The 12,250-nt window shown below is 41.1% G+C and overlaps 1 protein-coding gene across 2 annotated transcripts in view; it reads right to left on the bottom strand.

The window, feature by feature from the left end:
• The window catches only part of LOC134804356 (adenylate kinase 8-like), a 41,465-nt gene extending 29,566 nt beyond the window's left edge, over positions 1-11,899 (bottom strand). For both annotated transcript variants that reach the window (XM_063777370.1, XM_063777371.1), the window contains exons 1-8: positions 11,755-11,899; positions 8,051-8,180; positions 6,769-6,854; positions 6,183-6,288; positions 5,250-5,434; positions 4,328-4,541; positions 3,385-3,509; positions 2,971-3,062 (exon numbers count right to left, since the gene is read on the bottom strand). In XM_063777370.1, the coding sequence (XP_063633440.1) occupies positions 2,971-3,062; positions 3,385-3,509; positions 4,328-4,541; positions 5,250-5,434; positions 6,183-6,288; positions 6,769-6,854; positions 8,051-8,180; positions 11,755-11,847 (1,031 nt within the window). In that variant the 5' untranslated portion in view covers positions 11,848-11,899. The remainder of the gene's footprint in view (positions 1-2,970; positions 3,063-3,384; positions 3,510-4,327; positions 4,542-5,249; positions 5,435-6,182; positions 6,289-6,768; positions 6,855-8,050; positions 8,181-11,754) is intronic.
• Positions 11,900-12,250: the final 351 nt, after the last annotated feature.

Raw genomic sequence — 12,250 nt, 5'->3', positions numbered from 1 at the left:
ATTGCGAACGTCACGAATGTTGGTCAGTATGAGGAGCCTACATTTTATTTTTAAATATACTTACAACATACTTACTCCCACACTATGAAAAGATTTAATGTAATTATGCCTCCGAATGAAATAAATACACTGTAATGGCTCCTCTACACGATGGGCCAACGCCGGCCACTCCAAGGGACGCATTTATGCGTTAGAGGGAGCAAGTGATATTGCTATCTCATTCTACCGCATGGTTGCGTCCCTTGGAGTGGCCGGCGTTGGCCCATCGTGTAAAGGGGCCATAATGTTCATCTAACAAGCACCTTACCCGCGTAGGTAGCCTTCCCCGCCTTCCCCGCGGGCGCGTACGCCGTTCATGCAAAGTTTTATTTAGCCAAATAGTAAAAAACCGTTGTTGAAAATGACCCAAATTATGAATGTTGTCTTCATGTGGCATTATAATAATGTAGACGTAAACTTAATAACATGATTTTTTTTTTGTGGCAGATACATGATGTTTATAAGAAAAAAAAATATTAAAAATAAAAGCGGTGGATGAATTTGACACACATTTGATGGAATAACATATTATAATATCCTGTGAAGTACAACACTTCACTTACCGACTATAATTTTATTTTAGGCATTTTAGGGTCACTATTAAGTATTTATTAAATGTCATTATACCCGTGGATAATAATGACACAAAATGCGTGTGTACGTCGGAAGCCACTTTGCTTTTACAGGGAAACAAAGAATTTCATCTCGAATATTTTTTTTACCAAATGCTGTTTAAAAAAAGAAATACCTAAATTTCTACCTAAGCAAATACCTAGGATGACACAAATTATTATTATTAGGTTTAGTATATGGTCTGGAAACTATATGTAAAAAATAAGCAACATTAATAATCTTATAACTTCAAAAGTTATTGCTACCGGACTATAAAGCAAATACTCCAAAATAATCATTGTATACCCAAAAATAGTACATGACTACCAAAACTGTAACCACATTTTAATTAAAAATGTGCAAATATTTAATATATCGTTATCCTATTAAATTAATTAATCCACTTCCTCACCTTTTTCTAACCTAACCTAACCCACTTTTCTAGTAGCATTTCCTTTCTGTATGGGTCGCAGTTCAAACCTAACCTAACCCACTTTTCTAGTAGCATTTAGTTTCTGTAAGGGTCGCAGTTCAAACCTAACCTAACCCACTTTTCTAGTAGCATTTCTTTTCTGTATGGGTCGCAGTTCAAACCTAACCTAACCCACTTTTCTAGTAGCATTTCGTTTCTGTAAGTGTCGCAGTTCAAACCTAACCTAACCCACTTTTCTAGTAGCATATCGTTTCTGTATGGGTTGCAATTTAAACCTAACCTAACCCACTTTTCTAGTAGAATTTCTTTTCTGTAAGGGTCGCAGTTCAAACCTAACCTAACCCACTTTTCTAGTAGCATTTCAGTATGCTACTAGAAGAGTAGGTTAGGTTAGGTAGGTATACGGTGCGGGGTACGGGGGGTTGAGCGGGAGGGGCTAGTAATTTTGGCATCATTTTACTTTATTTGGTAATATGTATACATTTTTTGGTAATCATAGTGGTTTATTTAGGTGAAAATATCGCATTAATATGGTCTTCAAGATTTGGTGATCATTAATGATTTTTGGTGATCATTCAATATATTTGGTATTCGAATACAATTCGAAGTGCAGTCGTAATTAAAACGGTGGTACTTTTGTAATTTTAGACCATGGACCTAGAATACTACGGACGTAGTTTTGCTAAGACAAAAACTGTGATTCCATCATCCACCAATTTCCTAGTATTTACGCGTGACACACACACATTGACAGTTATCTCAATGCCCTCATCCACCAATTTGCCGTCAGACGGATCAAAACGTCAGTGAAGTAAATTTGTCCAAGAAAAAATATAAAATATGCCGGCATGCGTAGTTAAATCCTGCAAGAATTGTACCGATCGAAAGAAAAAAAGTGACGGAATAACTTTCCACAGCTAATTTTATCAATTATCACGGTATAGTACATGAAATCTCCATATTTCATTGTTTATAAATGCGAAACAGGAGTGTGACCAGTAAGTTGAATAGGGTAATTTCCCGAAAGTAGGGTAATTGATGCCCTTCTTATTAAATTATTATGTATATAAGAGATCATTTAGGACATTTAGGTAAATAGCTAAATTATTGATTTTGCATTTCAAACTAGGTCGGTATGGTAATTTCCCGATAATAAGGAAATTAAAGACGTTTACATGAATCATTTTTGATAGCTAACGTTTATTTGTTACGTAAGGTAAACATACTCATGGTGCTCGACGCGGTCCCAGTGCAGTACATGTCAACTTGAGACTTAAGTCATTGTCAATAGAGGTGACAGCAAGGTGTCATCTATTGGGCATTAACATGTCGAGCACTAGTACATTTACCTTATATTTATTTTTTGTTTAAAACCAGATATGTTACAAGTTAAATATCATTAGGTATTGAAAATAATATTTGCACAAAGTAATTGTGCAACAATGCGCATTTTCAAGACCTATAAAATCAGTTAGGTACACACTTTTTTTATTGTCTAACGTAAAACTGTCCTATTTTAATATTTGAAAACAAGGACGATATTGACAATAATTGTTTCACCATTAGGGAAGAATTTGTGTTACATGGTATCACTCGTCTACACGCACACTTTCAAACCGTCCGCCATTGCAGTGTCACAGTTTGTCTTAAGTGACATTCCCTCTGTCAAATATATAACTCTATGTTTTAGACCTTATGTTTTTGGTGTTCAGTAATTTTTTTTGGTATGCATGATTTTTTTATTTAGGGTACCAAAGTATTTTTGGTGGTCATTATATTTGTAGCCATATTTACTTTTATGCTCAAACTCAACTACCCGTATCTACAAGAGTAGTAGCTATATAACTGGCTGCTACAACATAATTAAAATAACTGTAAGGACTAACCGGTTGGGAGGGGTCTCCATATTGTCAAACAGCTCGAATTCGGCCCCCGAAGTTGGAAAGCTGGTTATGACGTAGCCGTAATCTATGCAATCCTGGTGAACACAAAGATGAATAACCACCACGCGTACAGTCGCCATCAGATATATCGGAGCGGCCAAGGTGTTCACAATATCTGAACACGCACTCTAATGCCCTGACAATAGAGGCGTGTTCAGATATTTGTGAGCGCCTTAGCCGCTCCGATACAAAGAGAATATAACACGCACTCTAACGCCCTGACAATAGAGGCGTGTTCAGATATTTGTGAGCGCCTTAGCCGCTCCGATACAAAGAGAATATAACCACTACGGCATTCTCTACCAGTCAACCACTGGGCCAAAATCAGACGTTTATCATACAATACAATACTGTTACCTTCTCCAGTAGACGCCTGCGCACGATCTGCGCTTTCATTTCCACGCTGGGTCCGTGCTGGCGCAGCCACTTTCCAATGTCGTCATCGCCGGCGGACGCTTCGGCGAACAACTTCCTGAAGTTTACTGGAAAGTTTCACAGTTGTGGTAGGAAGGTAGGAGGTTGAGGTTGTTGGATGTGCAGTCAACGGATTTAATTCAGTACTATTTCGTAATTTCGTACCTCGTCACAGTGAGAATCAATATGAAAGTCGGTAAGTAAATATGGTACCTAATACCTACTGAAATTAAATTCCTTGGCCATACAGGATGTGCAAGTTGCGGAAAGTCTCAAAAATGTTGGAAAAGTTCTCGACAACTCAGGAAAATTTGTTAGGAAATTATGGAAACTTTCCTTTTGGAAACGGGAAATTTCAATCCTCATACAAAATGAGAAGTTTTCAATGTGGAAATTTCGCATTTGTGGGAACGGCACGTCAGTAGTTGGATGTAGTTGTAGTGCACCTACGTAGCTGCCATCGTCAACACAGTTAACTGACCAAGCTCCAAATTTTAACGAATAGCCGGGTTCACACAGAGCTAGCATATGTGCGAGGCAATTTCCTCGCGCGTTTGCTACCTCTGTGTAGACCCGGCTAATAACTTGTTGGTATTGTTGGTAAATCCTATCACGTCTTTTTAAACTGAACGAGAAAATTCCCCCACCACCGTGTCGCTTGCGAACACTACCTATATACTCTTTCCATACTTCTGGAAATGCTCTTAGGGTTTTTGACCTGTTGATAGTCAATATTTTTGGCTTACAAATTTAAGCGTAAGTATTACCAAAATATTCTCAAGTAAGTAAACAGAAAAAGTTGGGCACGGCCAATCGCTGTGGAAAGCATTCTTGAAAGCAGGTTTTGTCCAGCATATAAAGTCTTGATGCGATAATGATGACTTACAACAGACTAAACCGAAGTGCTTCGCCAAGAGCGCAGCCTGCGTCTTCCTGCCGGCGCCCCGAGGCCCAATCAGTGCCACGCGGTAGACCCCCGGAGCGCCCGTAGCGTGGAACCCTTGCTTGGGGCCTTGGGCGCCCGAGGAGCACGCCCGGATCGCGTTGAAGCACTTGCTGGATATGGTGTCGATAGAATCTGACGGGTCGATGTGGACTTCCTGTAATAACGAAGGCCAAGCCTAAAAACTTAGGTTCCCTACTTTTTTTACGGTGGGTATCACGTTATCTCGCTGCGGGCCTCACGCGTGCCAGGGGGCCTAGCCGAAACGCATTTCGAAAAAAGATATCGCTAACGAATCGATAAAAAATGTATGGGAATGACAGGTACCGTAGATGAGTCTGTCGAAAAATATTAACGAATACAAAAATGTTAGCCAAGTTGCTTGATACAGGTTATATACACACGCAGGAGAACAAAGTTGTCCCTGTAGGATTATTAGATAGTTACATCGTCCTTTATGCATCCACATGCGGATTTCGTATGTAAAATCACTAATAAGCTTGTATTTTATTATGCAATAGGCCCCATCAGGTTACTTGATGCTCTCTGTCAATGTTTGTATTGTTTTCGCTAGTACATATGTGTACATCCAGCTGCACAGAAGAGGTGACCCCCTGCATAGAAATTTGTTTGCAGGGGAGGGGGTCACTTCATCAGAAAGTTCTTTGTTTGACATTTGTATCATCAACGTTTTAAACTTTTGGATAGATCCAGAACCTACATCCGTGCACACTGTTTAAAAGGCCCACTTGGAAACCTAATACAGGCAGCCCCATTTACACACTCCGGAGAAGGTTGACGCCCTATGCCTCGTCAGTATTAAATTATCAATGCAATCGTGCTTAAATAATAGAAAAGTCTGGACCTTAAGCGACACTTTATACGCGTATAGCAGGCCCTGAAAGTCCTGCTGAAAGAAGTTCCTCGACTTAGTGCGGTTGTTGATCGCGGGGGGCGCCACGGGCGGCGTGGGCATGATCGCCAGCGCCACCGTGGGGATCACGCCGTCCTGCTGCAGGCAGCGGGCCTCGCGGAGCGTGCAGGGATGGTCTGAAACAGTAGTAGTTTTGAACTGGTGGATATTAATACATATGTACAGGTCGCCCTGCGAGCGCTCCTGTGCCAGGCGCCCGTAAATAAAAAAAACAACCAAGAGCATGTCTGGCCATGCTCAGTGTAGGGTTCCATAGTTACACGATTGTCACTGTGTATATCCTGTGTACAAGGAAAAGGGGATAGCTTTGCAACACTTTTACTAAGAAGGGAGGATTTTGCAAAACTCAAAAACGGCTCAACAGATCATGTTTGCTATAGTTAAGGTAGTTTTCATTGAAAATATTTACTAAGCTTTACTTGCATGTTTTTTTATAAAATATTCTCGATCTGTATCAATTTTATTTTTGGTGGCCCCTACTTAGTTTGAAAGACCTATCCAACGACACCTCCACAGGCCACATCGAGGACTAAAGCGAAACTACTTTACTTGGTTATTTGGTGGAAAATTAATCCAAAGAGTGTTCGTCAGGATATAAGATTACGTATAAAAATATGCTAAAAAATAACTGCATTCCTGTTGCCAGGGAGGTTTGAGATTATACTGAACAACTTTTACTATGGGACCAACCCCGAAATCGCGAAAAAAAAATTTACCCTCCCAGAAAATGGACCAGCGAAAGTGTATGAAACAGCCAAATTTTTTTCCGCGATTTCGGAGTTGGTCCCATAGTAAAAGTTGCTCAGTATAATCCCAAAACCTCCATGGCAACGGAATGTGGTAAGTTTTATCCTGTATACTTACCATACATGAGCCATCCGTTTTGGATCACCTCGTCTTTAAAGGTGATCGCTTTCGTCACCTCCGACATCAAAGCCGTGTCCACGCAGCCTGGCTTAAAATCGTCGTGCTACAAAAGAGCATATGGTTGTAGGTACTCGTTCTCAATTACTATATATACTACAGGAGCACTGACCTAGCCGATCTTTCATGATCATGACATTTATCTACAATCAATTTACAATTCCCTCAGGACTCAGAGGCCCTACCAGGAAAACAAAAATCTAAATAGCTCTTGCATATTCGAGATAGAGAGGCAGATAGCGAAATTTTGATTTTCGTTTTTCGCGGTAGCGCCTCAGGTTCCCTTCAATGTGCCGCCTCGGGGTGAGGTAACTCCATATTGGGCGAGCTGGCGCGGCCCCGTTACGTATGATTTACTTAGTGCAAGTTACCACTTGGATCAAATAGGTATCTGACATAAGCTCATAACCTGTAGGCTGTAGCCTGTAGGTTTCTCACAAAAGTGAGCCAAATTGGCTCCGTAGTAGTCCGTAGATACGCCCAATCATTTGTTTTAGAACCCCTGGTAGCTTTTTACTGCTTTTACCTTCTCGTAGTGGTCTAAAATAGTTCGCCTGGTGATCACGAAGAATCCAAAGTCTTTTATCATTGCCTTAACAACGCTGGGTACATCTGTGAACAAATATTTCTAAAGGTGGTAGCTAGGGTGGGGGCATCCAGGAATATTTAGAATATGATGTTAGATGAACGACCTTGGAAGAGGGGGTTACCAATGGGACTAGGGTTGCCAGATCGAAAGGCGCTATTATCGGGAAAAAATATAAATTTTTCGGGATTTTGGGACTTAAGTCGGGAAAAAAAACAAGGATATTTTACATTATTGGCACCGTCAGCTGCTCTGCCCATAGTGCCCATAGACGTTTTTATATAAAAATAGTACAAATTCTTTGAAATCTTGATCAAACGAAAAAAATGTCTTCTCATTATCTACCTACCTATATCACCAACGCGGGTCGCTCGCTCGGTCGACGACAGTTCAGAACTTGAAATTATTGTTTTATAACGTGAAGCTGTTTTTCGGGACAATTTTCACTTTGTCGGGAATCGGGAGCACATGCTAAAAATCGGGCGAATCCCGCCATATCCCGACCATCTGGCAACCCTAAATGGGAATGACGCTAATATGTACCTCCGATGCTTTACCTACTAAATTTAATGTACGGTCACAGTGGGGAGCGATCAGCGTCGCATTCGGCGAAGTGTGCAGAGACTGCAGAGTTGCGGTAATAGCACGTTGAGCGTCCAAAGGGATTTGAGCGTGCACTGAGGCGAACCGCACATGTTTGCATTTGTTCAATATGGACGCTCCCCGCCACTAAGTTTACATTATTAAATCGCAAGATTTTCCTAGGGGATATTGACCGTGACGTAAACCTAAGCCTCGTCCCCCGCCCCTGTGACTAAGCGTGCTATTTGGAATACGAGGGGTCTTCCACACCCCCGTGGCCTCCCCAGAACGTAACTAGTATGGGTACGTTCCCTAACGTAGGATAAAGCGGTATCCAGACGGGATGATCAATTCGACCGATTTGATCAAAAATGAAATTGGCGTCAATCTCCAATTTAATCACCAATTTTAGATTTATGGTGATATTAGAGCCCTCCAAATTAAAAAAATGCACCGGAACGAAAATAATGGCGTCACAAATTGGTATTCTTGCGTCCGTACCTCATTTTATCGGTAATATCGGTCATTATCGGCGCTTGAATTCGGCGAGCCAAATTGGGTGTTTGCGACCGCACGTCCTGATTCGATCGGGCAATTTAATCAGATTGGCGAAAAATTGACTATTGACTAATAGTCTTACCAAAATTCAGTTCCGGTGATACCAGTAACATCAGCTTGATGGAGTCCGAGCCCTCGATGTTTCTGAGGAAGTTCTTCATGTGCTTCAGGGGGTCCCTTGGCAGGTTCACTATCAGGTCTTGCATCATGTCCTAAAAACATTTGGGACCGTTGTAGTTTATAATTGGATCTAGATGGAGCAATTTTGATACAGTCGCCATCAGATATATCGGAGCGGCCAAGGTGCTCACAAATATCGGAACACGCCTCTATTGTCAGGGCGTTAGAGCGCGTGTTCAGATATTGTGAACCCCTTGGCCGCTCCGATATATCTGATGGCGACTGTACAATAATTTTTAAGAAAAAAAAACCGACTTCTATGGGGCCCGCTGAAAGATTATGGTAGATGGTGCACTATGTAGAAAAGGAGGTAAAACCTGCCACTTTTCTAGTAGCATTGTGTTTCTGTAAGGGTCGTAGTTCTAGCCTAACCTAACCCACTTCTGTGATAGCAGTTAGGTTCTGTGAGGATCGCAGTTCGAACCTAATCAAACCCACTTTTCTAGTAGCATTTCGTTTCTGTAAGGCTCGCAGTTCTAACCTAATCTAACCCACTTTTGTTCGGTTCTGTGAGGATCGCAGTTCAAACCTAACCTAACCCACTTAACGGCGCATGCGGTGCCGTGTACGGGGGTTTGAGCGGGAGGGGTTTGGCATCATCATACTTTATACCTACATTTTATGGTAAGTACTTAATCATAGTGGTTTATTTAGTTTAGGTATCATAGTGGTTTTCCGGGTCAAGGTCCGGGTCTGAGTCCGAGTCCGGGTCCGAGTCCGGGTCCGAGTCCGGGTCCGAGTCCGGGTCCGAGTCCGAGTCCAGGTCCGGATCCGGGTATCAGTCCGGGTCTGGGTCCGAGTCCGGGTCCCAGTCCAAGTCAAAATATAAATTCGAAATCACCAAACGTGTACTAACCGTCGTTGAAGAGTTCTGTTCTGATCATCATCAGCAGTTCCACTTCATCAAATGCGACAGTTTTTAATGTAAATACTTGATTTTATGATGAAAATACAGAAAATTCTATACGTATGCCTTAAAGATTTGAGGAGTTCCCTCGATTCCTCATGGATCCCATGTTCTGAACTTGAGCTTGACATAAATATGGCTTAAAAACCTAACTTGCTTGACAAACATAACGAAGAGGAAAAATCCCCAAATGCGAGCTATGCGTCGTTAAAGAGTTTCGTTCTGGTCACCATCAGCAGTTCCACTTCCTCAAATGTCATTTTTTTGAATGTATATGCTTGATTTGTTGATAAAAACACAACAATCACTATATGTATTTATGCCTTTAAGATTTGAGGAGTTCCCTCGATTCCTTATGGATCCCATCATCAGAACTCAAGCTTGACAGAAATGTGGCTTAAAAACTAAACTTGCTTAACAAACATAACGAAGAGGACAAATCGCCAAACGTGTACTATGCGTGGTTGAAGAGTTCCGTTCTGATCATCATCAGCAGTTCCACTTCATCAAATGTCACGTTTTTGAATGTATATGCTTGATTTGTTGATAAAAACACAAAAATCACTATATGTATGCCTTTAAGATTTGAGGAGTTCCCTCGATTCCTCATGGTTCCCATCATCAGAACTGGGTTTTGACAAAAACGGGACCAATCTGTATGCATATACATGCAATCGAAAAAAGAATTTTCAAAATCGGTCCAGTAATGACGGAGATATGGAGAAACAAACATAAAAAAAGAACATATATAGTTGTCAGTAGAAAAAAGCGGCAAATTTGAAAAATGTAGGCGCGAAGGGATATCGTCTCATAGAAGATTTGAATTTCGCGCCTTTTTCTACTGACAAGATTTGCTTGACCATCTATCTATACATGTAGAATAGAATAGAATTGATTTATTCGTAAGCACAAACAATCGGTACAATACATTACATTATATAAAAGAAAACATAAAATAAGATTAAAGTGCCACGAAATGGTCCCATCTCAGCATGTTGCTGGTGGCTTCCAGCGCTGATCTTCCGATGAGACCATCAAGTGAGAAGAATCACGGGAGGTAACAGACAAGAAGAAAAAAGACATAGAAATAACATACAGTAAACTAATAGTCAAATAAGAAAAAAAATAAAAAAATAATAGTTACACAGCAAGAAGTTACAACATAACTACATACAACATAGCTACTACACTACTATTTACAATTAAGATTATTTAATACATAAAACAAACATCGTGCTCGCGTGCATGTAACCGAATTGATAACCTCCTCCTTTTAGATTTGGAAGTCGGTTAAAAATGTATGTTCAATAATGTTCATTGCTTTATATGTTAGTGCTGAGTGCATGGTCTGGTCTTAGCTTGGCTTAATTACGGGTCCTCCACACAGAGGGGTAGCGTGAACTATTCTATCTTTGGGCGAAGTTGCATCAGCGACCCTTTTTTTAGGGTTTCGTAGTCACCTAGAAACCCTTATAGTTTCGCCATGTCTGTCCGAGGCTTTGCTCCGTGATCATTAGTGCTAGAAAGCTGCAATTTGGCATGGACAGGTACATGAATCATGCATTGCGACAGAACAGTAAAATAAAAACTTAAAAAAAAAAATTGTTTTGGGTACCTCTCATACAAAATGAGATATTATGACTTTTTTGCCTTGCCCCTTAATAGAATGGAGTACCTTCTGCCTATCATTTTTATCATATAATCATTTTTTGACATATAGCTGGTCCATAGCTGGTCAAGCAGATCTTGTCAGTAGAAAAAGGCGGCAAATTTAAAAAAAGTAGGCGTGAAGGGATATCGTTCCATAGAAAATTTGAATTTCGTGCCTTTTTTTACTGACAAGATTTGCTTGACCAGCTATAGGTAATATTTTTGGATATAATCGCTCAAATAAAAAAAATATGTGTCCCCCCCCCCCTCTAACTTTTGAAACATGGGTCCAAAAAATATGAAAAAAATCGTGAATCAAAAGCTTGATAAATACTTTCAACGAAAACTATAGCGATCATGATCGGTCCAGTAGTTTTTAAGTTATTGCAAGAAATCTTCGTTTCTTAGTAAAAAGACGTACAAAGCCCTGCAAAGGTGCTCCCTTATGCTTGTAATGTACACGATACTTACTAATAGCCCTCGTTTCGCCTATATTGACAGAATGGTAACTACGAAAGTACGAAACCCTACACTGAGCATGGCCCGAATGCTCTTGGCCAATTATTAAATGTATATTTCAAGGTACTTAGTAAACATTAAGTGCGAGGCCGTGGGCGATGGGCCGCTTCGTCTACGCCAGGGGTCTCCAAACTTTTTTATCTGAGGGCCATATTGCGCCTCAGAAACTTTCGCGCGGGCCACCGTCGGTTTTTGCGCCGGGGCCCGGGGAGGGTGTCTGGTTGCTGCTGTTAGGAACAGTTCCACTCTCAATGAATGCTGAACCCCTGAAGCCTGGTTCCCGCGGGCCGGTCAGTGGGCACTCGCTTTGGAGGTCGGCGGGCCGGATTGGAACGCGTCGCGGGCCGGGGTTTGGAGACCCCTGGTCTACGCCTCTGCCTTCACGTTTAGTGCGTGAAACACGCGCGGAAACGCTGACGCAAAGCGGAAGCATGGCGCCGAATATAAGCACTCGGAGGAGGAGAGCCTTTAAGACCAATGTAGAACTGCATTTATTGTACGGCGTTATGGGACTGGGTTCCGTTGGTTACCTTGAATAACTTGTAAAGCCTATATTTCTCCAGGTAGGGTAAAAAAGTTACGGGTATATCAACAGGATCTGCTGCTGCATCTGTTTCAGTCATGTTTTATTACTAATATTAGATATGAGTGATTATTTTCAATTAAAGTATATATTTATTTACGTCCGGCAATGTGACAATCAACTATCATTTAAATATAACTGATTAAACCAAAGAGTTTGAATTACTAAACTGCCGGCTCTCTGTTTGGTTCGCACATAGAGGTACAATAATCTAGAGATGACACGGGGGAGGAGCCAAACGACCGAACGAGATGCACTTATGGAAATTTCAGTAGGAGTAGCAGAGAAAGCGGTATTATTGCTTGTCCTTGTCACAGTCTCACTTTTTGTTTGTTCCCCACCAAAAATTTAGTATGGTTTATGGTGGGCAACAAATAACCCGACCGAATTACGTAGATTGTTTTTGGTATGTTCGCAGCAGGCAGCAGTTAGTATTATCAATA

This window comes from Cydia splendana, chromosome Z (assembly GCF_910591565.1).
Source record: "Cydia splendana chromosome Z, ilCydSple1.2, whole genome shotgun sequence".
In the NCBI taxonomy this organism is placed as follows: Eukaryota; Metazoa; Arthropoda; class Insecta; order Lepidoptera; family Tortricidae; genus Cydia; species Cydia splendana.
This window is presented reverse-complemented; position numbering and strand designations above follow the sequence as displayed.